Below are 26,810 nucleotides of genomic sequence, written 5' to 3' on the forward strand. Positions count from 1 at the left end.
GGTTTCAATATTTCAAAAGTCAAGATGACCATACAATAATGACCGAAATGATAAGATCGCAGATAGAAGGGGCTGAAATGAGTTTCCTTCGCAGGGTGGCTGGGCGCACCCTTCAAGATCGGGTGAGGAGCTCAGTTACTCGGGAGGAGCTCGGAGTAGAGTCGCTGCTCCTTCACGTCGAAAGGAGCCAGCTGAGGTGGCTCTGGCATCTGTTCCGGATACCTGTTCCAGGCATGTCCTATTGGGAAGAGGCCTCGTGGAAGGCCCAGGACACGATGGAGGAACTATGTCTCCGAGCTGGCCTGGTGTCGCCTCGGGGCCCCCCCAGAACAGCTGGAGGAGGTGTACGACGTGGATCGAGAAGTCTGGGCATCTCTGCAGAGACTGCTGCCCCTGCGACCTGGCCCCGGATAAAGCAGAAGAAAATGCATGGATGGATGCGACGAAATGATTCGCATGAACCTCTCCAGGGAAGAATAAAATGGGACTTTGGACACAAAAAAAGTTCTTAGTAAATTTGTCCTCTGCATTTGACCCATCCTTTGATGCAACGGCAGTGCCACAACTGGGGACCCATCTCCAGATGCCTGGCTAATGGTCAGAATCACCTGGTTGAAGGGTTCACCTATTATACATGTTTTTAGCAGTAGGGGAAGCTGGAGTACCCGGAGGAAACCTAAGGCCCCGTCCAGGTGGGAATCGAACCCAGAACCTTCTAGCTGTGAAGCAGAAGCACTAACCGCTGCGCTACTGTGTTGGAGATGAATGAACTCGTTGAGGCTCAGTCTTCATCCCTCCTCACTCTCCACAGTGGGCTATACTTTAGTCCATTTTTTCCTCCTAATCATAGGCCAGCGGTCAGTTGATTATAATTCAATGTAACTTTAATAAATGTAACAAAGTATCAAACCAGGGCATTCTTCATAACCCATACGTTTGGTATCATGTTATTTATTCTGATCCACACCACTGGTGTTTACAAAGGATCTATAATAAAAGGTGTTTACAAGGGGAAATTGGAGGGAAAGCAGTCAATTAAAGGTATACCCCATTTGTTGGCAGACTTTTAAGGCCATTAAAGGGGAGGTTGTAGCCGCCTCCTGGAGGACGAAGGACCCGTGGACATCTTGTGAATATTTTCTCTACATTTGTCGGAAAAAATGTAATTGTTTATGTGCTTGAAATTTACAACACCGTGCATTCTTATGAAACAAACAAATATGTAGATGTTTTATTACTCGTATAAGTAATACGGCCATGTTGTAAAGCGATCCTTCAGTTTTGTAGTCAGGCATATGCGGAGGGCGGCTAAATGTTGCCTCGGTGCATTGTGGTCCCTGTAGTTGCAGAGCCCGGTCTTGTGTCGGGAGCCGCCGCTAACGTGAGCCTGGTAAGGAGAAACTGGCAGGGCAATTAAAGGGGAACTGTTGCAGGAATATAACTCCGCTTTGGCCCTAGAATCTCACCTAAAGGCGCCGTAAACCCCCGTATCGCTCTATATCAATGCGAAGTGTACACGTGTCGCACGCCGGTAGCCGTTTTGGTGATACTGACCGGGATGTTGCACTCCTCGCATGGCGGAGGAGAGGAAAGGGTTAATTTTTTCCGCCGCCGACATTTTTATCCGCTCTTTTACCGCAACTTTTCAAGCTAGCAAGCGTTTAGCTCATTGAAATGTTTGACCGTAGCCCGATAAAGTAAAGTCGGAGTTGTTTGTGCACGTGCTTGCTTTGTGCAGGGGCTCCGCAGACGGCCCGGGACGGCTTTAGTGGAACACGGGGATGTTGTACACATGCTTTAGCCTGTGCTAGCACGGAACAACAAACTGCACCTCCATGAAGAATAAAACATCCCCAAACAATGTCCCAAACAGTGTGAACTAGTCCTGTTGTCAAGTGTGTTGAACACGTTTGTGCGGGGATCGGGGGATATTTGCAGAAGTGAGTAATGAGAGGTGTTGGTGACAGAGTTGAATGAACTTAGCAGTGTTTGTATGAGCAGAACACTCCCCCTCCGGCGCGCACACATGCACAGGGAACGGAGCTCCACTGTGCTGCTGCGGTGTGTCTTTACTCATTATGAGCACTTCCACTTCAGAGTATTCAGATACACTTACTTTACAAATATCAAAGCAATACATCCCAGTACTCAATCATCCAATTTTAGCCGCATATTGCATAACATTGTTAACCTCTTAACCCCCATCCGAACCGAGCACATTTTCTCCAGTTTAGCTTAGCAACAAACAAAAAAAAGTCACAAAAAGAGACGAAAGTGCAACAAAAAGCCAAGAAATAGTGATGAGAACAAGGCAACAATACAAGGAAAAAGTTTTTGTAGGTCTTAGCTTTCAAATGAGGCGTTACACTGGCGTATAGGCTGTGAGCCGCAGTGACAAGACGCTTTTGGATTTGGGTAAAGGCGAACTGGAGAAAATGCGCTCGGCTAAGGTGGACGGTTAAGAGGTTAAGAAAGAACTTTTAATGTTGACCTGTTTGTCCTCATTAGATAAAATAAAGATTTAAAACGCCACAGTTCACAGCGATATTTTACTGAATCGTTTCAAGTTTGCAGCATGCATTATATTTAAACTATAATTGTGCAAACATTTGCTTTTTCATCAAATTGTGTCGAAACAAGATTAAAAAAAAAAACTAAATCAAAACAGGGATAAATTGGAAGTAAATTGTGTAAATAGACTTAGAGTCTTAGAGTCAAGTCTCTAGAGTCTAAGTTATTTATGGGCAGTTCTTTGTGATTGTATTTAGTTACTGAATACTTGAATACTAAAATGTATTTTGTAACATATTCCGTTACTTTGTCCAATCAGAGTATTGAAACTTTGATTATTTTCACGTATATTTGTGTATAAATACGGCATACGGGGGCACACTGTCGTCGTGTCTGTGAGTGCCTGAAGCAGGTAGAAAGGCTGTATAAACCTGACCATATTTTACCTTATAATTACAACAATATAGGCTACACTTGGAACGTCTGCTATAAACATATTAACCAATAATTAGGAACTCAAAAACTCAAATTATAACGTTTTATTTATATCAAGAACGAGCAGCAAGTTGTTATGGGAACCACAGTGATTTAGCATATTGTGTTTGTCTTTGTATACTTTTTTGGCTATAAACACAGTATTGTTCGCTTGGGATGTTTATAACAACTTCTTGCAGTCACAGTCATTCTGATTAAACGTAGACCTTGACACAGTCTTTATATTAAATCTGCGCTTATTCATCCTTTTAAGATAACAACTGTCTTTCCCACATTTTGTGTTTTGCAGTGGTGAAGGCTGAGTGTGTGTCCAGACATGTCTGTGAGGGAGTCCTTCAACCCGGAGAGCTATGAGCTGGACAAGAACTTCAGACTCACACGTTATGCAGAGCTCAAAGGCACGGGCTGTAAGGTCAGTGTGTGCGCGTGAGCACCAGACCTCCAGGGTTTGTTGTATCTAATCATTCTCATTGCTGCAGGTGCCTCAAGAGGTGTTACAGAAGCTTCTAGAAAGTTTACAGGAAAACCACTATCAAGAGGATGAGCAGTTCCTGGGGGCCGTTATGCCTCGGCTAGGTGAGGAAAACAAATACTTGATTTGACTTACTACAGAAGGTGATTGTCTGATGTTTAAATGATAACGTCATCAAATACAAACGAATTCTACATAAAATTACATAGAGTTGTATTGATAAACATTGCTGGCCCTCTTTTCTGAGTAGCAGAATTCAAGAAGGGCCAAATATTGTTTTGAATTGTTGGCTTATTTAGCGGTAATTAGATATGCATAAACTATGCTCCAACTCACGTCATGTTTGCACACCTCACACAGTGGGGCCAGTAAATTGAATACTGCAAGGAGCTCTGTAAGGTTTTTTTTACACTGGCTCTGGTTAGGTCGAGCTAAAGGGGCTCTCGGCTGAAACAGGGGTCTCTCTTGGAGCAGGTGTGAACTGAAGGCAACCGACCTCAGGGCAAACTAGTTTCACTTTCATTCCTCTCTTTTGACCGAAGAAAGGACTTATTTATATAGAGCACGTGCTGCATGACAGGATGTTTGGATAACTGCTCTGATGAGGCAAAATGGATCAACCTTAAATCATCAAGGAATGTCTCTCCTCTGCTGCTGCAAAGTAAAGCTTTCTTCTCCATGTGCGGATTAAAGTGCATTTCTCTGTCTCGCTGTATTTAACCCTGAGAGAGAGGAATGAGCACCGCATCTGCCTATATTTCCTATTTATTAATATTGCATGCAGTTCCCAAACTATCCACCAGGGGATGCTGCAGCCCCCTCAGCACCCTGGGTTCCCATGGCTTGCAGGGAAGTGTGCGCGTGTGTGCTGCTGCATGGACAGACTCTGATCGTTTGATGCCCGTTGTCATGGGAATAAGCACAGCTGATGGTTGTTGTGTGGATGATGGAGCGGCGTTTGGAGGAGAGCATGTGAATGCGGCTAAACTAAGTTTGAAGTAAATACAGCTGAAACTAGAGCGGCCTCGGGTCGATCCACAAGCAAGGTTCATACAGTCATGGAAATCCTGGAAAGTCATGGATTTTCAAAATCAAATTTCCAGGCCCTGGAAAATTTGGGGAATTTTAAGAAACTTATTTCGGAATCCTAAAATATAATAGAAAAAATAATAGTAATAATAAAGAACAAAACAAATGTTCATATATTGTAATGTCTATCCCTTTTTACGGAGATATTCACAAAAGGGTAAGTTAATATTGGCTATATTTCAGCATAATTTTGGCTGACAGCAGTAGATTATTTGGTGGATATTAATACTAAAACAAATAATTGACTTTCATAAAGAAAGCAATAATAGCCCGACCTTCACATCAGGTCTGTGTGGTTGTGTCTCTTTGTTTCTTCCTGGATGTTGATGTTTTTTATAATGTCCTGTTTTTTACAGGCATAGGCATGGACACCTGTGTGATCCCTCTCAGACATGGCGGCCTTTCACTTGTTCAAACTACAGATTACATCTACCCCATCGTGGACGACCCGTACATGATGGTAATGAGGCTGTTGTACTTTTTGTGATCACCTTTATTACAGCAAAGCGTTTCCCCTTTTTACAGGGCAGAATTGCGTGTGCCAATGTTTTAAGTGACCTGTACGCCATGGGAGTGACAGAATGTGACAACATGCTCATGCTCCTGGGGGTCAGCAACAAAATGTCTGAGAAGGTTGTGCCCCTTCACTGTCATCCATCAGAGCCATGGGTTGTTTTCAGTGTGTAATAATGTCTGTGTGCAGGAGCGTGACAAAGTCATGCCACTGATCATCCAAGGCTTCAAAGACGCATCAGAAGAAGCCGGCACGTCAGTAACGGGAGGGCAGACGGTACTAAACCCGTGGGTTGTGATGGGGGGCGTGGCCACGACGGTGTGTCAGCCCAACGAGTTCATCATGTAAGTTTGTATGTGGCTCCGTGTATTGAAGGATACACACGTCTCACTCTGATATCGTCTCGTTTAAAGGCCAGACAACGCTGTTCCCGGAGATGTGCTGGTGTTGACCAAACCTCTGGGGACACAAGTAGCTGTCGCAGTGCACCAGTGGCTGGACATCGTACGTATTATAGAACAAACAGTCACATTATTTCATTTAAGACGAGACACGGCAGGTGAAAACACAGTAGTCAATGTTGAGATTTGTAGCTAGTTTCCTCCCTTAACATCTTAGCTTTCATGTCAGAGTATAAAAAAGACAAAGACGTACAATGCCTATTTTTATGACGAGGCGGAGATATCGGGAAGTATTTACAACATGGCTTCACAAAGCCGCTTTCCCTCGCACATTCATCACAAATACACGTTTTACATCCACGTGTCCTGAAGGCTCCCCGAGATGGTGTTATAATCCAAATATGGTCATTTCCTTCCTGGGAGAACTTTTTTTTTTGTTCCACTCATGGAACGACCTCAGCACTTTAGTCGCTCCTACAGACTCCAGACTTTACAGTCTTGGATTTAACAATAATGTGTACGTTTAGAGGGATTTTTTGATCTCTAATTTCAAGCCTGATTTATTGAGATTTGAACACAAAAAAACACAGATCCACAGATACAAAAATGATTATATTCATTTTTTCCCCTACAGTGTTCACCTGTAGTGTCTCGTCTTAATGATATACTTAAAGAAGTTAATATTTGTGCGTATTTGACCTTTCAGTGACCCAGCGACTGTACAGGTGGTCAGCTTGGCGCCTTTGCTTTCCATCCCGGTGTCGTCCCTAGGACGCTCCAAATTTGATTTCAGGGCTTTTCAGGTTTTCAGAATGGAACGTATAGGTAACCATGGAGACAGTTCCGTCAGCAGTGAAAACCCTTAAGGCCAGCGCACACCAGAACGCACGTCCTCTGACGCGAGTCCACACACCGGAGCCGCCGCGTCACGGCACTTCAGAGGCTTTTCTCAAACCGTGCGAGGCTTTGAACACGTGATTTATACATTTGTCTTAAATAAAAGAAGACACGTATGTCCGTGTTGCAGGACCTCTGAAACATCTTTTCTGCAGGTTAGTAGCGAGTTGGCGACAGACGTGCATTAACAGGCTTCCCCTGATGCCTGAGCCCTGGTGATGGATTCTCTGTCTCCGCGGCTTCTCTTGAGCCTCCAAACAAAGTTTACGGCGTTCATTGAACGAAAGTTCACAAACGCGTTACGTTCGTTCAATAGGATGCCAGATTTCTCATATCTGTGATTTAAGACTGCGGATCAGTGACTGTAGTTATAAAGAGTTTACCAGCTCTAAACTCTGGCGAGTCCACAGTGTAGCTCATGCTAGCTCTGCTCTGAACTACAAATGAGCTTTTAAAACAGTCTTATTCACATGATTTATTTACCAAATTAATACAATTAATATTTGTAGCTTCATTTTCCACTATGAATTGACAAATTACGTAACTTAAAAAAAAAATATATATACTGTATATGATTAGCAAATATAATACTGCAGAACTAAACTGCCCACACACAGACCTCACAAAGAGCAGATTTTGACAGTGACAGGCTGGCCTGAAATGGTTTGCATAACACTACGTAAGGAGGCTGTAATATTTTTGACTCATGGCTGAAGTCAAGTTTCTCCAGCTCTTCCAAGGTTGGCAAAAATCAGATTGAAGCTTTAATTTGGAATTTTGGAATTTGAAAGTACTTTTTCCCAACTCTTTGACTGTCACTGACCAGACCCGCGTCTGTGCCTCTGCAGGAGGTTAAAAGTCTGTGTTTTCCTGTGCGGCGCCGCATCTGAATTCAGTGGATCTGAATGGTGGCGCGGGGTCCAGCGGTGCTATTCCTATATAAATGAATAGGGAAGCCAGGCACAATATTAATGTATGTTGGGGTATGTTATGTCCTTTTCATAGCATTTGTATATTTTCTGTGTCATAAACATGATATAAGATTTTTTAGTGGCCACTGGATGTGTATCCGTCCAACAAAAAGCACAAACTGAACTCAATTTGAGTCAGCATTTAGCTCAGAGGACACTTTTAGACGCTAATTTGTATCTAAAGTCTCCAAAGGTATGTTAATAATGATTTCTAATGCTAATGTGAAACAGTTATGGGACAATTACATTGAGCAGGCTAATACTAACGGACTCTGCAAAGTCTCCCGGACTAGCCTACTTACTAACTGTCTGCATACGTTACTTCTCCATTTTATGTTTCTGGTGAAACCTACTAGAAACCCTAAAAAAACATTTATCCCGGAGCGTCCTAAAGGATGAATATAAAGGCACCATGCTAACCACCTATAAATCTAAAAGGTCGAATACGCACTAATATGAACCTTTTTGAGCATAAAAAGCTCCATAATGCAGCTTTAATGGTCTCTCTGTTCTGAATGCTCAGCCTGAGAAATGGAACAAGATCAAGCTGGTTGTGACTCAGGAGGATGTAGAGCTGGCCTACCACGAGGCCATGATGAACATGGCCAGACTCAACAGGACAGGTTAGACGTGCACCTGTCCATAACGTAATGATGAAGAAGGATTTCCTCTTAAACATTTGTTTTGAATCCTCCTCACAGCGGCTGGTCTCATGCACACCTTCAACGCACACGCAGCCACGGACATCACCGGCTTTGGAATTCTAGGTCACGCACAAACCCTGGCAAAGCAGCAGAGGAGCGAGGTCTCCTTCGTCATCCACAACCTCCCGGTACTCGCCAAGATGGCCGCCGTGTCCAAGGCCTGTGGGAACATGTTTGGGCTCATGCATGGCACCTGCCCCGAAACGTCAGGTACTGTCAGTTAAACTCAGGGGCCATATGCCTTTTTACTCTCTATTACAGATAATAATAATAATAATAATATTTCTATTTGTCAAATACCAGAAGAATGAGAGATAGAATTCTCTACACATTATTCAGTTACTTTTTACAAAACCAAAAGTTTACATTTCTCTAATATTTGGTAGCATTGCCTTTAAACTGTATAACTTGGGTCACACGTTTTGGATTTCCTTCCACAACTTTTCACAATAGTTTTGGTCCATTCCTCTAAACAGAACTGGTGTAAGTGAGACACATTTGAAGCCACCTATGCCTATGCCTTTTCAGCTCTGCCCAAACATTTTCAACTGGACTTTGTGATGACCACTTCAGAGCATCGACTTTGTTTTCCTTAAGCCACTTTGTAACCAGATTGTCAGTTTGCTTTGGGTCATTGTCCGTCTGGAAGACCCGTCTGCGCCCAAGCTTTAACTTCCTGGCTGATGTCTTGAGACGTTGCTCCAATATTTCCCCGTAGAGTTCTTTCTTCATGATGTCATCTACTTTTGTGAAGTGCACCAGCCGCTCCCACAGCAAAACAACCCCACAGCATGATGCTGCCACCCCCGCATTTCACAGTTGGGATGATGGTCTCAGGCTTTTTCCTCCAAACGTGATGATGATTATTATGGCCAATTTTTTGTATTCTTTTTTTTCCATCAGGCCACAGGATATGTCTCCAATAATTAAAGTCTTTATTCTTTTTATCTTTGCAAACTCAAATCCATCTTTTTCATGTATAGTTTTGAGTAAGAGCTTCTTCTTTTGTGTCTTGAAATTGCACCAAAGGATGAACCACACTTGAGCTTCCAAGGACCTGACAACGTCATTTGGACTTTCCCATATTGTTTAAAGGTGTAATAATCTTAGTGTATGTAAACTTTTGACTTTGTAAAAAGTAATACAAAATTGTGTAGAAAATTTTATCACTCATTCTTCTGGAATTTGGCAAATAGAAATATTTTTTCAAATTCTAATTGACCTAAAAAAAAAGTAAAAGAAAATCTGGTATCATGTCAGACAGTGACAATAAAATGGAAATGTGTCTTTTTGTGAAGTGTATGTAAACATCTGGTTCTCACTGTATGTGTAAATAAATGAACCATAATGGCTCCCAATCATATTTTTTGTCTTTTTCCAGGGGGCCTTCTTATCTGCTTGCCTCGTGAACAAGCCGCCCGTTTCTGCGCAGAAATCAAATCCCCCAAATACGGAGAAGGTCACCAGGCTTGGATCATCGGCATCGTGGAGAAGGGAAACCGAACGGCACGAATCATCGACAAACCCCGGATCATAGAAGTCGCTCCACAAGCCGCCACTCAGAATGTCAACCCCACTCCTGGTGCCACCTCCTAAGCCTCCGGAACATCTTGAACAGCTCTGCTCTCTGATTTTAAACACAATCACCCAAAACTTACCACCACCATTACTTCTCATATAGAAAGGACTGGGTTTGTCTGGATCATGAGGAAACGGCTCCACCCTGTGGAAACGGTTGAACATTGCACCTAGTGGACTCTTATCTACCTGTAGGTTTTAGGAGCTAGAACTAAATCGTTTGCCTTTCATGTCCTCTGCATTCTTTTACGTTAAACAAAGTGGAGCAGATTAAGCCCATTTCTGGCCAAATGGTTCACTGTGTGCTACAAGTGGCAAATTGTGCTTACGGGAGGATTGGGTGTTTCGGAAAAGCCCATTAGCAACCCAAGAAATGTAATACTGGCTCCAATTTCAAGAGATTCCTATAGGTTCACATTCATTATAAAATGGCCACGGGTAAGAGTTTTTGGTTTCCTTTTTTATTAGTTTTAGTAGAGTCAAAAAGGGTTGGGCAACACAACCAAAACATTCACAGCACCATTTTTTTCATTTCCTAGATCATCATTTTGATCACGATTCATGTGCACTCAGTGTCATTATACTGCGCCTTTAAGAATAGGTTCACAGGTCACCAGTTAAGTCCATCTGTCAGTCACTCAAAACACGACCGACGCTGACCAATAGGAGGAGCAGGTGGATCTTCACAGAATTCACAATTACATTTTTATTGTCATGTATTTTCCAGTCCAGTTGACTGTCCTCAAGCCATTACAATTACATTACTAGAGCTGGTTCATTCAAAGACCAGGACGCCACATACTTTGTGACAGGATCATGAAGTTTGTTACAGAATATCCCGAGATGACAAGGATGGTCATTAAATAGCACTAATGAGTCTGTTGTTCTTACTTTTTCAAACATTAAAGGTGCATTGTGTAACTTTTTATGCAGAACAAAAGTTGATCTTAATGCATATTTGACTTTAACAGCGGCTCTATGAGTGGTTAGCATAGCGCCTTTGTTTTCCATCATAGTGGCCTCTCGAACTCTCCAGGATCAGTTGTTTTCGGGTTTCTGGTAAGTTTTCACTGTTGATGTAACAAAGGCACCATGCTACACACTCGGACCGCCGCGGGGTCACTGAAAAGTCAAATATGCACTAATGTCAACCTTTTTTTTTTCACATAAAAAGTTTCATAATGCATGTTTTAAGTATTGTATTCTCAAAAAAAAAAAGGATAAACAACCACTGCAAATGGTATTTTTTGGCGGCTAACAAGCTTTTCTGAAAGACTAAGCCTCAGACAGCATTAAGTGAACTCTTTTTTTTTTTTTTTCTGCGGGGGGAGGCCTGGCGTGTGGTTGCCTTGAGGCTTTTATAAAATGGCTTCTTCCGTTTTGTCCTTTCCATGTACAGTTAAGCCTAGTTTTAGTTGATCGCTGTTATCGGATGCCTTGAAAAGAAACCATTTGAAACGGATTGGTTGTTTTTTTTATTACTTTGACTTTTTGTATTACATGTCTTGTCCCCTACTCAAACCAATAAATATTAAAATATAAGTCTGGCTTTTTGTGCGCGCGTGTTTCTCCAACTTACAAAAATATTTTATCATCCTTCAATTATTTACATATTTGACACACATTTAGGTTAAGCCACTCTGCTAAACATTTTGTCGGGTAAATAGAATCAACACAAGCCTATATTTCATTATGGCTCTTTTACTCTAACCCTGGAATGTCTCACAGTGTGGCTTTAAAGCTCTATTTCACACAATTATGTACAAGGTCAATCGGCACAGACAGAATTCCCTTTATGAAATGTGGAATGGCCAGCTGTAGTGATGGATGAAGGACTGACTGGAGTGTAACAGGAACACGTCTCGAGTCACATGTGCTTGCTGCCGTTCTGAACCGGCTTCGGGCCGTTGTCAGTGGAGAAAAGTGCTTGGATATCGAGCATTGCGTTCTGGATGTGCCGGCCAAACCTACACGAGTCCTGCAAACGGCGGGAAAAAAAACATGTAAAGCTTTTTTTTTGGGGGGGGGGAATGCATTTATTGTCATGAATTGTAAAGTTTTGTTTACCGTGTCTGGACAGGAGAACTTGCAGGAGATGTGGAATGTGATGAGGTTTTCCCCAACGATGATGTAAGAAACGCCGTAGCCGTCGTCAGCCACCTGGAGCACACATATGGAGTAGGACACATAAGAACTGAGCAAATATGTTTGCTAATTTAATGTGCCTACTGACTGACTGTGGATTTGTGTTTTCCCCTGAGGGCGTATTTATCTTGAAAATGAGAAACATTAGGTGCAACTTGTGGAAAGTGTTTGGTTGTGGTTCTTAACTGGTGGGTTGGGACTCGACACCCAAAAGTGGAACTGTTTTCTGTGTTGTGAGCCTTTCCCAGACAGTCTTGATTTTGTTAACCAAAATATTTTGTCATAATTTAAGTCAAAGTGATATTTTTGTGGCTAATACTGGACTAAAACTAAATGAAAAGTTGCTTATGAGACTGAAACTATGACTTAAGCGTCCAGATATTTTCGTAAAATATGACTAAATAAAAATGAAAAGAAGAACTAAAATCATTCAAACTTCCAACAACAGTTTTTAAGAGCCTCATAAAATATTAGAGCTTCCAAGTACCACCCGGCCTAGATTTGATCAAATTAGGCTGAACCCGACAGAGAAGGGGTCTAAAATGTCCCACTGAGTCCAAACTTACTTTCCTACTTTTTTTGTCTTACTTTTTGCCACATTTCTTATTACCTTATTTTGTTTTTTTGTGCTCTTTTTGAATCGCTTTTTTTTTTTTTACAACTTATCTGACGAGCCAGCGACTACAACCGTCTCAACATTGATAGATTCAGATGAATCAACATGAAAGAGGCTTTCACAGGACAGGTTCTCTGCCTTAGAGACTCAAGAAGGAAAAACTTAATGACACGCTCCCAACAGAACCCAGTGGTGAGAAGACTGGAAAAATGATTTAAAACTAAATTAGATCATAACGTTCCCTGGACTTTGTAATAAAACTTAGAATAAACTTGTCAAAATGCTGGTATCATTATGTAACACTACCCGGAATCAAGTTGCCAGAGACACATGAAATTTTAGGATTTTCTTCCAAAAAGAGTAGGAGTTGTGATCTTACCGGGCCGAACCCCCCTCCGGCGCTGACATATTTGGGAAACTTGTTGATGTCCACCAGGTTGAGCTGCTGCTGAGGCGTTTGACTGGTGGACAGCTTCCATGGTTCAGAGAGGACCTGAATGAGGAGGATGGAGTAGAAACAAATGATCAGATGAACAGCGATCTGAAATCTGCTGATGGTTTGGATGGGCTCTGACCTGCTTGAGGAAAGGCGAGTTGATTCCATAGTACTTGGACACAATGTAGAGGCAGAAGAGGTGCCTGTCGATGCCCGCTCCGGTCATGGCCAAGCGGTACATGTGCTGATGCTTGTCCGCGGCCTTCTTAAACAGGGCCAGTCTCACGGCTTTCTGCATTAACACAAACATGAGGCGAGCATTACACATCCCCTTAAGATGCTGATCAGACCCACAGACTGGGGAACTCCGCCCCCCGTGAGCCGGGCTGAGTGGCAACAAGCCTCCACTGTGCTCCAGAGCCTGTCAATCATACTCACAGCTCAGACTTTCAAAATAAATATCACATAAAACCAGTGTTGCTAAATATGCCTTTAAAAGCCTTTGGAGCCAGGCTCTTAAGTTGTCTTTGCATTTTATTATTTATGGATGCTGTCATTTTTTCCATGTTTGAATGGTCTGTGATTAAGGTCAGCCATAGGTTGGTTGACAAATTCTGTTTATCTTTCCACTTCAACAAAATAGTTTTTTGGGCTAAGGTGAAGGCTGTGAGAAGAAATTGTTTGATATGGCGGGGTATATCCAGCGAGGACAGGTCACCAAGGAGGGCTAAAATTGGACTGATTGGTATAATAAAACCCACCATTTTGGACAACCTGTTTATTATCCCTAACCAAAAACTTTGAACTAATGGACATTTCCAGAGTGCATGATAATAATCATCTCTGTCGTTTGGGCAATTTGGACAGGAGTCACAATTAGTGAAGCCCATTAGAAATAGTTTAGATGTAGTAATATGAGCCCTGTGTAGAACTTTATATCGTATTAACTGAATTTTGGTGTTGCAGGAAAACAAGAAGGTGTTTTTGCATACTTCTTGCCAGTCAATATTAAGAGGTGTGTTTCCGATGTCTACGGACCATTTCTCTATTGGTAGTATAATTTGGCTTTCCCTTGTGAACAATGAATTAATTTGACCTAACTTTTTTTTGGCTTTTAGTATTTTTATTTTTATTTTTGTAAGCAGTGTGGGGGAACCATTGATGATTCCATTTTTAATATGGGGTTTGAGTACATCCCTTAATTTATTGTAAAATATGGCTCCCCCTTCTGAGCTATTTGGAAGCTGACTCCCCTACTAGTCCTCAGCGTGATTAGTCACATCATTTGACGATGACGGTATAATACTACTACTACTACTACTACTACTACTACTACTACTACTACTACTACTACTACTACTACTACTACTAATAATAATAATAATAATAATAATAATAATAATAATAAAAAAAAAAAAAAATGAATGGTGTGTGCGTGCGCGTGTGTAATAATAACAATAATAATCCATAAGTACCGTTGTTATACTCGTTTAAATAACACTTTCACGTTTATTCCCATTCAATTTTTCTTTTCTGTTTCTTTTTCTTCATTGCTGGAATGCTTTGTGCTGAAGTGTATGTTTATTGCATTTGTTGTACTGTTAATTGTTTTGTTTTGTTTTGTTTTGTTTCATTCTGTCTTGTCTTGTCTTGTCTTGATAATACTGACAGTCGAAGTATTATCACTGTTGTTAATGTTGTCTTGGTTTTAGTCTGTTAAAAGTATTGTCATTTATGTTGTAAATGTTGTCATGGTCTAAGTCTGTCACAAGTATTGTCATTGTTGTAAATGTCACCTGTTTGTGGTGTCTCTGTCTTCATTAAAGTTTAAATAAAAATAAAAATAAAAATAAAAAAAAGTTGTCTGACTCAGGGCTGGACTGGCCATCGGGAGGATGAGGACCAGATGAGTGAACAGGTCTGTGCTGCACCACACCGGCCCACAAAAGTAAATGCAAATTTCATTGATGTACAGATTATTAATTGGATGCAAGTACACATCTTATGCCAGGTGTATCTGATGCCTTTTATACCACCCTGTTGGCGCTCTCTTGATTTATGGTTCCCAGATAATTTTGTATATAATGAGCGACGGGCCTCACTTCATATTTGCCAATATAAGGGAAAAATGCTTGTTGTAACACCCTCCACCTCTATTTTTGTACATTTTAAACTAATGTCTGCAAAGAAGTGCATGTTGGGAGTTGTCAGGTGACTCACCATCCTCAACAGCTTCTAGGTTTACATCGAAAGATGTGACAGTGTTTTTGCCTTTTTGGGCCTTCTTCTCTCAATCCACACCCTCCCTGAGTTTTACCGTTTCGTTTCCCAAATCTATTGTGTGTCGCGAGAGGAACCTCCTTAACAGAATGTGCATTTTAAGATTGTTTTGTAATTTTACAAATATTTCAGCAAGCTGTAAAAGTCAAGATTAAAGTCGTAAGCGCTCTGAGGTGTTAGCTTGAAATCGGCAGAAACAACATGCAGCTATTGTCCTCGGTTTTGTAGCTCATATTGTTTTAGTGCACGGGCTTATTGTGTTGCTGATGGTCGGCCATTGCATTGAATATGACTGATGTTTTAGAGGGCCGGTCATGACCCAAAAGTCCCGGGCTGAATTTTTGAACTTCAAACGAGAGGACAAAGTTTGTACCCTAATAAAGTCACACAGGAGAGTAGATGTTCTTGCTTAACGCCCATTCTCTTTATCAAAATGATGCTTTTTATGATTATGAGACTCTTGATGAACAATGAGCCCAACATTTGCCTCATAGGGAGGCGTGTTCTGCTCAGCTCCGTCACATAACACTTAATCAAACATGACATCTGAACTGAAGCACTTTTCCGGCAGGTTTTGGTGACCGTGCCCCGGGACGGCTCACTCTGACAGTGTGATAACAGGTACATGTTTGTCCACTGAATGTTCTCCTGGTGGTGCGCCTGTTTGCTTACTGTCGCAGCGGGGTCCTCCATGGCTCGGACGAAAGCCACAGCCTCAGACGTGCAGGAGCGAACCGTCTCCGTCCGGCCGTCTCGGAACATGCGGGTCATTGACGACTCGTACGTCAGGCAAAACACCTTCTGGTCCTACAAAGAAAAGGATAGACTCAGCTGATCCACAAAGAAGCTTTCAAATCCACTAAAGCCACGCTGCAGAACATTCGAGAAATGTTCTGAGCTATTAAACTGTTGTGAATCTATAACCATGAAGAGACATTTCAGCCATAGTGAAAGCCTTTTGCAGTGGCAGGAAGAAGCCTTTAGAAGAGACACTTATCTTGCTCTTGTTTGTGCAGTCAAATACTTATCGGGTGACATTTCACTGAATGTGGCCTTGAACCTGCCAACTTTTTTGGCTGGGACCCCAAAAATTGACACGTAAACAATAATGTTATTGCCTCTTATGCTACTTTAGGCCAGAAAACATGTCTATTTAAACTGTTTATTTTGAATCATGTAATGGATTTCATAAATTATAGGCTGTTTACACTCAAAAATGTGCTAAAAACAGAAGCATTTTTCTTTTTGTTTCATCTTGAAATCATCTTGGAGCCCCCACCCAAGGCCCCGAGGGGTCCCGAGCACTATTGCACTCCTTTCAAACAGACAAACATAATAAAGATAAATTATACTTTATTTCTCTTCCTGTAGCTTTATTTTGAAAACCCACTTATCATTACATGCTATCTCCAGAGCTACATTAAAGTTTTTCTAGATTTTACATTGAATGTATACCTTAAATTAAGAAATGCATCATCATACTATCTAAATCAGTCGTGCCCAAAGTGCAGCCCTCAGACACTTTATGGTGACCCTGATGCTTGTTGAATTTGCACATATCACCAGAGATGGTGGTACTTTTTACTGCAAATTTAATTACTGGAACAGTCTTCATGAGGATGTGAGACAGGCCTCAGCTCTGACAAATTGTAGTTTTATGGATTGATTTGATCTGCTTAATCTGTAAGTTTATGTAACTGTGAAGCACTTTGCCTTGTGTCTTTAAATAAACTTTTCTTGCCTATTTTAAATGTGTGAATGTTTCACTGTATTGACCAGTGGTTTGTGGCCCTCCACACCGTACAAACTTCAATATGAGGCTGTCCATGAAAAAAGTTTGGTGCTCATATGATGCAGCAATATAAAACAGTATGGTTTCAAATTAGAATGAGATTGTCACAAATGTTGTAGTCTGTTTATATTTGTTGTAGGAAAGGTTTCTGGGGGCCACTAAACTGCACGCTGGGAGTCTTACTCTGAACTGAGCCAGCTGCAGAGCCATCTGGATGAAGGCGTCAGGGCTGGTGCGGCACTTCTTAATCAGACCTTTCCCAAAGTCATTAAACAGACAGCCGTAGAAGTCTACGTCATCAGCAATCTGCTTGGCCAACAGGTACGAAGCCTCTGTAACATCCTGGCACTGCGGAGACAGACCATTAGAAACAGAGACGTTAAAGCCACGCTGCGGAACATTTCACACATGCCTCTACGTCCAAGATCAACTAAACTGATGTGAAACTGTTATTTCTGCCTACAATCACATCTGGGACAAAATAAATGCTTTTATTTGCTGCTTTTTACTGATTATGCAGTGTGACGTTCTGAATTCTACCTCTTTGGGAAGGTCCCACTTTAATCGTGTGGGAAACGGGAGGCCCTTATTCACGTCTCCTTTACAGTGACCCTCCTCAGTGTATCCCAGATGGAAGCAGTCTGTGGCAAGAACATACTAGAGAAGAAAACACACATATTACAAGGATCTACACTGGTTTTCAGGGAGAACTCCACACAGATCTGAACACTACCTCCCACATGTGTCCCACGATCGGGGCATCAGCCCAGGAGTGCTCCGTGTTTATGCCCATTTTTCCATTGGGATACGAGATCAGAGTGAACGATTTGTCAAACCACCTGAAACAAGGAAACTGTTCTTAAGGCCAGATGCTACAGGGGAATAGGAACACTTTTTACATTTAGAGATATCAATTGATATACATCAACAATGTTTTGAGAAACATTTTAGGCGTAAAAGTTGGATTTCTGTTTTAGTAGTGAGATCATCTATCATTTTATGGTGCATTTAGAATTTGGTGTAAATGCACCAAATAGATCAATTATAAGAGTTGGAAGAGTGACCAAATCATGGATCTATAATGACCAAATGCTTTACTGAAACATTACTGGAGTGGAAGGAAAAGTACAGTGTGATGCTCGTACCGATCGTAGCACTTTCCGTGGAGCAGGGACTTGGCGTAACTGTCCAGGGATCGGTCTTTGGAAGGGTCGTATCCCTGCGGCTCGTCGTCCAGAGCCAGGAAGAAGGCGGCCGACTCCACAGCGTCCAGGGAGACTTTGTTCACACCGTTACTGAAGAACTGCTGCCGGGCCTGGGCCCAGGGAACTCTGCAGACACAGAACGTCTTTTTGTTTGGGACTAGATTTTAAGATTTAGTCAATTAAGTTTCAATCAGCAAAATGCCACGTTAAAATGACTTCATCAAATCAAACATATGTAATCATTATCATGCTACTCCTTTGGACCTTTTCATAGAGATTTTGTTTAGTTTTTATCAACAAAAAGACAAAATATCATCAAAATGCACATCGGACAGCAGAAATAAAACCTGATGCTAAGGAGACAGTGGTGGTAACATTCTACTGTAAAAGTTTTACTTTAACTTTACTTTCAGAAACTAATGAGACAATGACTACGTTTACATGGAGACGAAAAATCTGATCATAATCTGATTACTGGAGTTCTCAGATTATAGAAGAGGCATGTAAACAGCATCATCTAATATTTTTGCCGACTAAAATGATTAAAATCTACAACTAGTTTTGGGAACTAAATAAAAATGAAAGAACTAGTCATGTCTAAACTTCTAACTCACACCTGAACCGAGCACATTCTCTCCAGTTTGGCTTTACCCAAATAAACACTTCTTGGGAAAAAGTGTCAAAATAGCGACGAAAGCGAGGATGTAAATTCAATAAAATGCAACAAAAATGCTACAAAAGAGACAAAAAAGGGACAAACACATGGCAAAAAAGTTCCGATCAGTTTTGTCGGTCTTAGCTTTCAAATGAGGCGTTGTACCTGTTTCCTGCAGTAAGAGAGGCCAGTTTGAGCTCCCCAGGCTGAGGTTTGGACGTGTCACTGAGAATCCTCTGAAACTGCATCTCCAGTTCACTGGGCAGGAGGTGGCGCCCCCCGGTGTACAGCCAGAGCATGAAGAAGCGGCCCCTGTGGTAGACCACCAGGTGCTTCCTGTCGTTCAGGTGCTGCACCACATCTGCCAAAGGGAGTTGTTTCAGAATATCAGATGCATTTTTGTCTTGTTACGTTAATATCAAATTGTAAAGACATGCCAGATCCAAGGTGTGGAAAGTAAGTTAAAACGTTCAAATATAGCATCATATATAGCATATAGAGACCTGTAGAAGATGTTCCACACCTGTTTCGATGCCCGGTAACCGTGTAGTGTTGAACATCCTTTCCATTTGAGTGGAGCACATCGGGACGGTCCCCAAGGCCCGCAGCTACAGACACCACAGGGATTCATTCATGTTATACTGTCGTAAGAACCACGTCGGAACATGGAGATACAGTACAGGGTAAAAAGCCACTCAATCAGAGGCACAAGAAGAAGAAAAAGAGGACCAAAAAGACACCTCCATCTTTAAGCCTGTGTTTGAGTTGAAAATGTTTTGTCTTCTTCAGGAAAACATAAATCACTTTTCAGTCTTTCATTTCAATCTTTGTCATTTTAAATAACAATTAGAGAAAGTACCACCTATAACTCAGAGAATGGCTTGAAAATTGTGACCACTAGGAGGCGATGTAGTTCCGAGGGACACTGTATGATAGTTTTACCATGAGTATGCAGAGTTGGGCAAGTTACTTTCAAATTGTAATATGTTTGTATTGCATATTCCTGTGTGAAAAATGTAGCTGTGTTACACTTTGAGTTACTTTTGGCAAAATATAAACTGAAAATAGTAAGTTCCTTTGCTTTCTCCCATTCTCTCAAGTCTTGTTTTGACAATGTTAGCTATAGGCAACTGCAGATCTTATACACCACTTGATTGACAAACCATTTAAATGCACTTGTAGCTTGAGTTACTTAAGTTATAATGACTAATATATTACTTAATTTTGTGCAAGTAATATCTTACATTCCTTAGTTACTGAAACATATATTTGTGTAACTCGTTACTTTTAACCCACACAACTGTGAGTGGGTCTGTGTGCACGAGTGTGAGGCGTAACATTTGGTTTATGTGATAAGGTTTTTTCTGGTTTCAGTGTTTTTTGTACATGTGTAACATGTTTTGTCGCACTCATGTATGTTCTGTGTTGGTGGTATGCAGCGGATGCTAAATCCGGCATATGCCCAGCATTGTTCATTAATATGCATTGTTCCATTCAAATAAATGAATCAATGAATGAAATGATGGTGTATTTGGACGTGTGCTGCAGAAGTGAATAAAGTTACAATCTAATGTTAGATCAAATCTACTAATCTGAGTTCAAATCTGACGTCTTGAACTTTCTGAAGTGTGGGTTGTTCAACTGGTCATGTTTAAATTATGGCTTAAAAATAAGTAATTTAAGATATTTTTGATGACTGACGTGCACCACAAAAAAAAATGTTAAGGTCAGTCTCGGCCAAAGACTGGCCTGGATGATTTATGATTTTTCAGCCGGTCCAGTCCTAAGGAACACAGTAAAGTAAACCTTCCTCTGCTGAAAAACCCTAAGTTCCAAACTGTACCGGGGCCAGTTCTCCTCGCTCCAGCTTGCGCCGGTACTGCAGCATGGCGTGGACCACGTTTCCAGCTCTGGCGGTCTGGCGGTGGGTCGGCGTGACATACAGGAGGTCCTTTTTGATTTCAAACATTTCAGTTGTCAGTTTTACAAGTAACATGGACATTAATAATAATGTGTGCGAGTTTACCATCACATAGAAGTTACTGTTGACCATTAAGGGGCTCCTGCCTCTGAGGTAGATGTACTCCTCCCACCAGTCGCTGACCTGCACAAATTTAGAAGATAAATAAAAGAATAGGCGTGTGTTAACCAGCAGTGGACACTCACGTAATTGGTTGACCACCAGGACTTGAGCAGGAGATATCTCTGGAGCTGCGCGGCCTGGGAGTCCATGAACTCTTTGGCCAAAGTCTCCTTCTCCTTGTATTTGTCATTGTCCAGCAGGGGGCGCACGGACTCCAGGTACTGTTGAACAAAAATACATGAGGCAGGTAGAACTCAGTTACATTTGCTCCAGTACTTGAGTAAAACATAAGCTACAAAGAGTAAATCTTTAAGCAGCAAAAGCTTCATATGACACATGAAATAGATGTAGCTTGTGTTTCATGAACTTTACTCTTCAGAAAAATCTTTTTTTCTGGCATTTTCTTTGGAAACACTGGATGACAAAATACATATAAACAGCTAGAGGGCTGCACTCACATCATTTTCATTCTAAACTGATCTGTCATATTTGTGTCACATAAGTGTAAAAGACAAAACATTTTAAAAAGGCAGTTCAAGGAGCTGTGGAACAGGTGCTGAGTTTTGACGACGCATTATATTTATACAATGTCATATAATATTTCATATTCCAAAGATTTACACTGAAGATTCCTTTGACCTGATCATTTAATACACTGCAGTTATTGGCTGAGTTTGAAATGAAACAAAAAAGGGCTCTATATTTAACATCTTCTACTTCTACATTTTTGTGCTGACATGACAGTGATTTCATTCAGAAATAATCAAATCTCTCAGTTATGTTGCCCCTTGTAGAACCTTATAAAGCCTCATAATAATGCTACCAGCTTAAAGAGGACTCGAAGAGGACATGAACGTGTTTTAAAGAAGTGTATCATGATTTGCACTGACCCTCTGAACAGTGTCCTCCACACTGGGCACAGGCAGTCTGGGTAAGGAGGCCTGGAAACTGTAAAGAAGTGGACGGCGACCGGAGAACATTTTCACCAGGCTCTGTCCACAAGGAAGATACAGAACCCTGCTTAAAGGCACACTGCGGAACATCTCACTCAGCCAACCTTTACAGGTGTTTTTATAAGTGACAAATACCATTAAAAATACCACTTAATACAATCGCTCCTCTACCATTTTTAGTGTCTGAGTGATCTTTAGGAGCTTTGTTTTGAGTTGTTTTGCTGTTTACATTGTAACTATGAATGTTGCCAAATGAGATTTTTGTCAGAAAAATGTAAGCATTTTTTGTGCTCTTTTGTTGAATATAGATAGCTGTTTCCTTTTAACAAGTACAATAAAGTGTTTTTCTAAAGTGTTTCAGCCGCAGTTTCCCAGCCGGACTAATTACACTGTTTCATGGACTCCCTGTGGACCGTGAGGTTCTTGTGCTGTTCCGTACCAGCCAGGCTTTGGTGGCCGTGCTCATCTTCCCGTGCGACTCGAAGATCCAGCCGTGGTAGGACAGCAGTACTTTGAGTGTGTATCGGAGCAGAACGATGAGGAACAGCCATAACCCGGTGGCAAACAGGATGGCACTGAACACTGCTCTGGTCTGAACTGTCATGTAGCCCCTGTGTGGACAAGAAACTCATCAGGACAATCATTCTTAGGGTGAGTCAAACACAGGCCAAACTGACCATCGTGAGCCTTTAAAAGTCCAAACTGCACGTGAAATAATACTCTGCTGGGCCAGACAAAGGCCACGCACTATTATTTTGTTGGCGCTCTAGCTGAGGTTAGATTTATTTCCATCCGGTGTTCCATACATTTTTCACTGTGATCTTGTATTGATGTTGGCAGAGTCTGCCCACTGTGCAAGCTTTCCCCAGCACATCCCAAAGGTCCTCAAAGGGGTCACGGTGTGAACTCTGTGGAGGCCAATCCAGGTGTGAAAATGATGCCTCCTTCTTCTGAACCACTCTTTCCACTTATAGCTCGATGAATCCTGACATTGTCATTTTTCAAAACGTTGGCCAACAAGTTTGCCCAGAGACGGAGAAACTCCTGATCTTCATAAGAAAACTCACTCTGGGATTTTTTGTTGTTGCTGTTCAGCATTAAAAATGCTGCAAGACTTCAGACTATAGCTTCTTTGACTTTGCGTTTCACGTAACCAGTGTCTGGTAAATTTCCCACCTCCCACTTGGTAAAACGCCTTGAAACGCCGCTCAAAGTGGTTATAACAACTTGTAAACTCGGACATGTTCAGACATCTCGGATGTGAGATGGAGTGGAGGGTGGAGGAGTAGCTAATGATAAATCCTTTGGTCACAGCTTTCAACATAACATTATGTAGCATGTTTTGATTTACCTCTGGTTTGGAGAAACATTCATATAACGTTAGCATAGAATGAGCTAACTGCTGTAGCTTTAGTTCTTTTGTTTACACATTTATTCAGCTGAACGCTCGGAGGTCGTAAGTCGTAATGTTTCTAACCCTAGACCAGCCCAGCTGCAACCCCCCCCTTAGGTCCAGGTGGCCCCATATATTTTGCCCTTGCCGTGTGCTTCACATTATTCTCACAGTGAAAGTGTGTTCACCATTGATTTGCTTGCATGCCGTCAGCTGACAACGAAAGCTGGTTTTCACTGTGTCATAATATTCCCACTGCTACCTGCAGAGGGCCCTCCAGGCCAATTTGAATTCCTGACAAGCCCAGTCTCTCCTTAGCCTCAATTATTTTTCACATTTTCAAACTTAAATGAATGTTTGTGTTTGGAAAAGCAAATGTATTTGTGTTTCTCTCATTGTGAAGGGCACATATCAATATTAAGATACAAAGAGTGAGTTTTTTTGTATGCTAACAAGTTCAGTTAAAACAGTTAAAACGGCAGATCTGCTCAGAATACTTCTATTTCCATGTTGTTCTTCCATCGCTTGATTTGAATACACATTTTGAAGTTCTGCATAAGTCATTTCGCAATTAGAAAACTTTCACATTCACAAAGTTTCTCCGCTCACTTGAGGTGGTTTCTGACCTTAGCAAATGAATGCACATTTTGGAAGATGGAAACAGATTCATCGTATGAAAAGGTGACTGGAGTGGACAGAAATAAAGAATAAAGTAATCTCATCAGACGCAGGAAACCAACATCATTCAGCCATCATTCACAAGAACTCTTAAATGGAAACACATGTAATATGATTTTGATAAGTTAATTTATGAAGTGACATTTTGACAAATGCACATTTTCTTTAATGGAATCCAGAAAATACAAATTGGAGGAGCAGAAGATGAAGAAATGAACAGAGTCAACAGGATTGGATTAGACTAAACTGTGAATGATGTAAAGTACAAATAAATGTGTGTTTGACGAGAGAATGTTTTAACATGATAGAGTAAACCGGATCCGGAAAAGGACTAACCCATGTCCCAAACGGTCTAAAACTGAACAAGGAAAACCTTAACCTGACCATAGGCACCTGTGCTATAGTTTGACCGTCTTACTTGAGAGGGAGGGCTTCCTGGATGACCTCGATCATGCCCAGGGAGGGGTCTATGTGGGTGTACAGTGAGCTCATCATGGCGATCACAGCGATGAGCCAGCTGGAAGGACTGGCCGGATACACTCCGGCTAAAACACCATTCTGTCCAACAAAACAAAACAAAACACAAGTGTATACAAGAGAATATTCCTCTTTCAAATATTAGACTTTTTACACACACAGGCAAGAGTAACATTATTTTAGGATCTTATGAATAACAGGTTTTAATGCTTTTGAAAATATGACTTATTTAGATGGATAATGTCTGTTGTAAGTAATAATTATCATTTTATTTTAGTCAATTCAAGAAATGTTGGGCAGAAAAGTTATTTGAATTTTTAAGCTACTGACAGGAAGTGATGTAGATAGAGGTAAAGTTCCATAGCAGTTTGACCCACTCGTTTCCCATGTTTGCCACTGACACTTCCTGTCAGTGTCCAATAAGGAAGTGAAACTGTTGGTGCGTTCATATGCACTGGGGAGCTCGTTTTCCCGAGGTGTGACACCATGGTCCACAATTGGTTTGTGTTCAGGTGCTTTTTATTTGGGAAAGTGGGGATTTTGATGTCCCCCCTGGAACCGCCACCTTAACGTGGTGGAGGGGTTTGAGCACCCGAATGATCCTGGGAGCTCTGTTGTCGGGGGCTTCGTGCCCCTGGTAGGGTCTCCCATGGCAAACAGGTCCTAGGTAACCGGTCAGACAAAGAGGGGTTCATAAGCCCCTTATGAGAGACCAACAGGTCCGGTCAGAACCATGAGGCTGTCTTTATGTGGACCCACCACCTGCAGGAGGGGCCATAAGGGGCTGGTGCAATGTGGTTTGGGTAGATCCAACAGCTGCCCCCACGACCCGGAAACGGACAAGTGGAAGAAAATGGATGGATGGATGGGATTTTGATGTTTACTGTTTATTTATTGACTTTTATTTAACCAGGAAAGTCCCACTGACATTAAGAATATCTTTTTCGGGAGAGTCCTGGCCCCAGAGGAGCACCTATTGTTCATGTTTTTAATGGTAAGGGAAACCGGAGTACTCGGAGGAAACCTACGCAGACATGGGGAGAACATGCAAACTCCACACAGAGAGGCCTCGTCCAGGTGGGAATCGAACCCGGGACCTTCTTGCTGTGAAGCACGAGCGCTAACCGCAGCTCAGCTAACCTTTTAAATGTGTTGTTAGCGTCTTAAAAGCTAAACGGTTGTTTGTTAGTTTTAAAAATATCACGAAAATGTACTTTTTCCAAGCAGTGATGTCAGGCATTTCACTCACAATTTTGTCACTACGAGCATGACGACAGCTCACACTAAACTCAATAAAGTAGCAGAGTTTAACTGAAAAGCTCACGTTAGACGATAAAAGAACAAGTCAGCTGATTTCCACAGGTGCGGAAGTCGAGAAGTTTGTTTTGACCGGAGTTCCCCAGTCGTTTCCCCAGTTGAGCGAGCGTTCACCTGCTCACCTGTTGAACTGGGGAAGTCGTTTATCCGAGTTCCTGAGGAGCACCATTAAACACCACGAAGCTAGCCGTTAGCATGTAGCATGAAGCTAACATAAGGATTATGGCTAGCTTCTGTTATTTCGGTATCTATCTGTTTATCTGTTTAAACCACTTTGCTTCCCTCCATGTCTTTGTATTTTATATTTTGGTAGAAATTTCATAGTGGAGCAGTAGCTGAAATAGCACTTCCCTTTCCGGTTTGTTTCCCCCTCTGGTAGCTAATCATTTGTTAGCATTTTGGGCACAAAAAAAAAGTGTGTGTATTTTGTACAGCATACTTAGTGGCTGTTGTTATTCCTGATGCCTCTCTCAGTGAGTATGGTAACCATGGTAACGTAGCTAGGAGAGTTGAGCAGTTAGCTAGTAACGTTAGCTTTGTGAGTTCAGTTCATGTCAGTTTGACAGTTTTAGGTACATTAGAAACAGGATCCAATATGGCGGCGAGTGACATTTGTGTCACTCATCTAAGAAAAAAGACTTATTCAACGTGAGTAATCTACATTCTACTACAAGCTAGCTTAGCGTCCTGGCTCACTGTACCTTGAACTTGATAGCGCGCTTCTTCCACGCGGTGACCCCGGACAGGTAGATGTTTTTGACCACCTCCCGGCACAGCCTGACATCCACACCATCCGGGCGCACGGTGAACTCAAAGCCCACCGCCTGATGGGCCTCTGCCATGGCTCGGCCTCACTCTGGGAAACAGAAAGAAGACAAACACTAAGTCGGTTTATTTGTGTCAGTTGTGTGTGTTTAACTGTAAAACAAGCCTTTGTCATGTTTCAAAATGAGCAGCAGGATTCCAAACATGGCTTTGTTCTGGGCCGTTGGCAGGTCTAGAGTTACTTTTTCCACTGGCCGTCATATGACTGTACATTGACAAAGTGGGACAAAGTTCATTGGCCAGATATAGCAGTGTGCACCGGCTGAGCCTGTGCACCCGCGTCACAGCGAAATATAAACACAGGAGGAGAACTCGCGGCTTCA

General features: G+C 41.8%; 2 protein-coding genes across 2 annotated transcripts; one reads left to right on the top strand and one right to left on the bottom strand.

The window, feature by feature from the left end:
- Nucleotides 1–1,342: 1,342 nt before the first annotated feature.
- Nucleotides 1,343–10,697, top strand: sephs1 (selenophosphate synthetase 1). The gene is made up of 10 exons (XM_079568134.1): nt 1,343–1,390; nt 3,296–3,418; nt 3,486–3,582; nt 4,924–5,027; nt 5,093–5,200; nt 5,271–5,425; nt 5,495–5,585; nt 7,874–7,973; nt 8,052–8,264; nt 9,436–10,697. Exons 2-10 carry the CDS (start codon nt 3,323–3,325, stop codon nt 9,648–9,650), a joined length of 1,179 nt encoding a protein of 392 aa, XP_079424260.1. The 5' UTR covers nt 1,343–1,390; nt 3,296–3,322; the 3' UTR covers nt 9,651–10,697.
- A 781-nt stretch (nt 10,698–11,478) lies between these two features.
- Nucleotides 11,479–26,504, bottom strand: cpt1b (carnitine palmitoyltransferase 1B (muscle); the record flags this gene model as incomplete). The annotated part of the gene is made up of 18 exons (XM_079568385.1): nt 11,479–11,610; nt 11,700–11,792; nt 12,773–12,886; nt 12,969–13,121; nt 15,782–15,916; nt 17,085–17,249; nt 17,442–17,558; nt 17,635–17,740; nt 18,047–18,232; nt 18,927–19,122; nt 19,285–19,369; nt 20,605–20,712; nt 20,788–20,865; nt 20,928–21,065; nt 21,735–21,836; nt 22,237–22,408; nt 24,287–24,426; nt 26,364–26,504. 18 exons carry the CDS (start codon nt 26,502–26,504, stop codon nt 11,500–11,502), a joined length of 2,340 nt encoding a protein of 779 aa, XP_079424511.1. The 3' UTR covers nt 11,479–11,499.
- Between the last annotated feature and the right edge of the window lie 306 nt (nt 26,505–26,810).

The sequence above is a fragment of the Gobius niger genome (assembly GCF_951799975.1).
Source record: "Gobius niger genome assembly, chromosome: 12".
In the NCBI taxonomy this organism is placed as follows: Eukaryota; Metazoa; Chordata; class Actinopteri; order Gobiiformes; family Gobiidae; genus Gobius; species Gobius niger.

Coding starts and splice junctions, on each gene's coding strand:
- sephs1 (XM_079568134.1), top strand. CDS start 3,323: ATGTCTGTGAGGGAGTCCTTCAACCCGGAGAGCTATGAGCTGGACAAG. Junction 3,419..3,485: donor TCAAAGGCACGGGCTGTAAG/GTCAGTGTGTGC, acceptor TCATTGCTGCAG/GTGCCTCAAGAGGTGTTACA. Junction 5,028..5,092: donor TGGACGACCCGTACATGATG/GTAATGAGGCTG, acceptor CCCTTTTTACAG/GGCAGAATTGCGTGTGCCAA.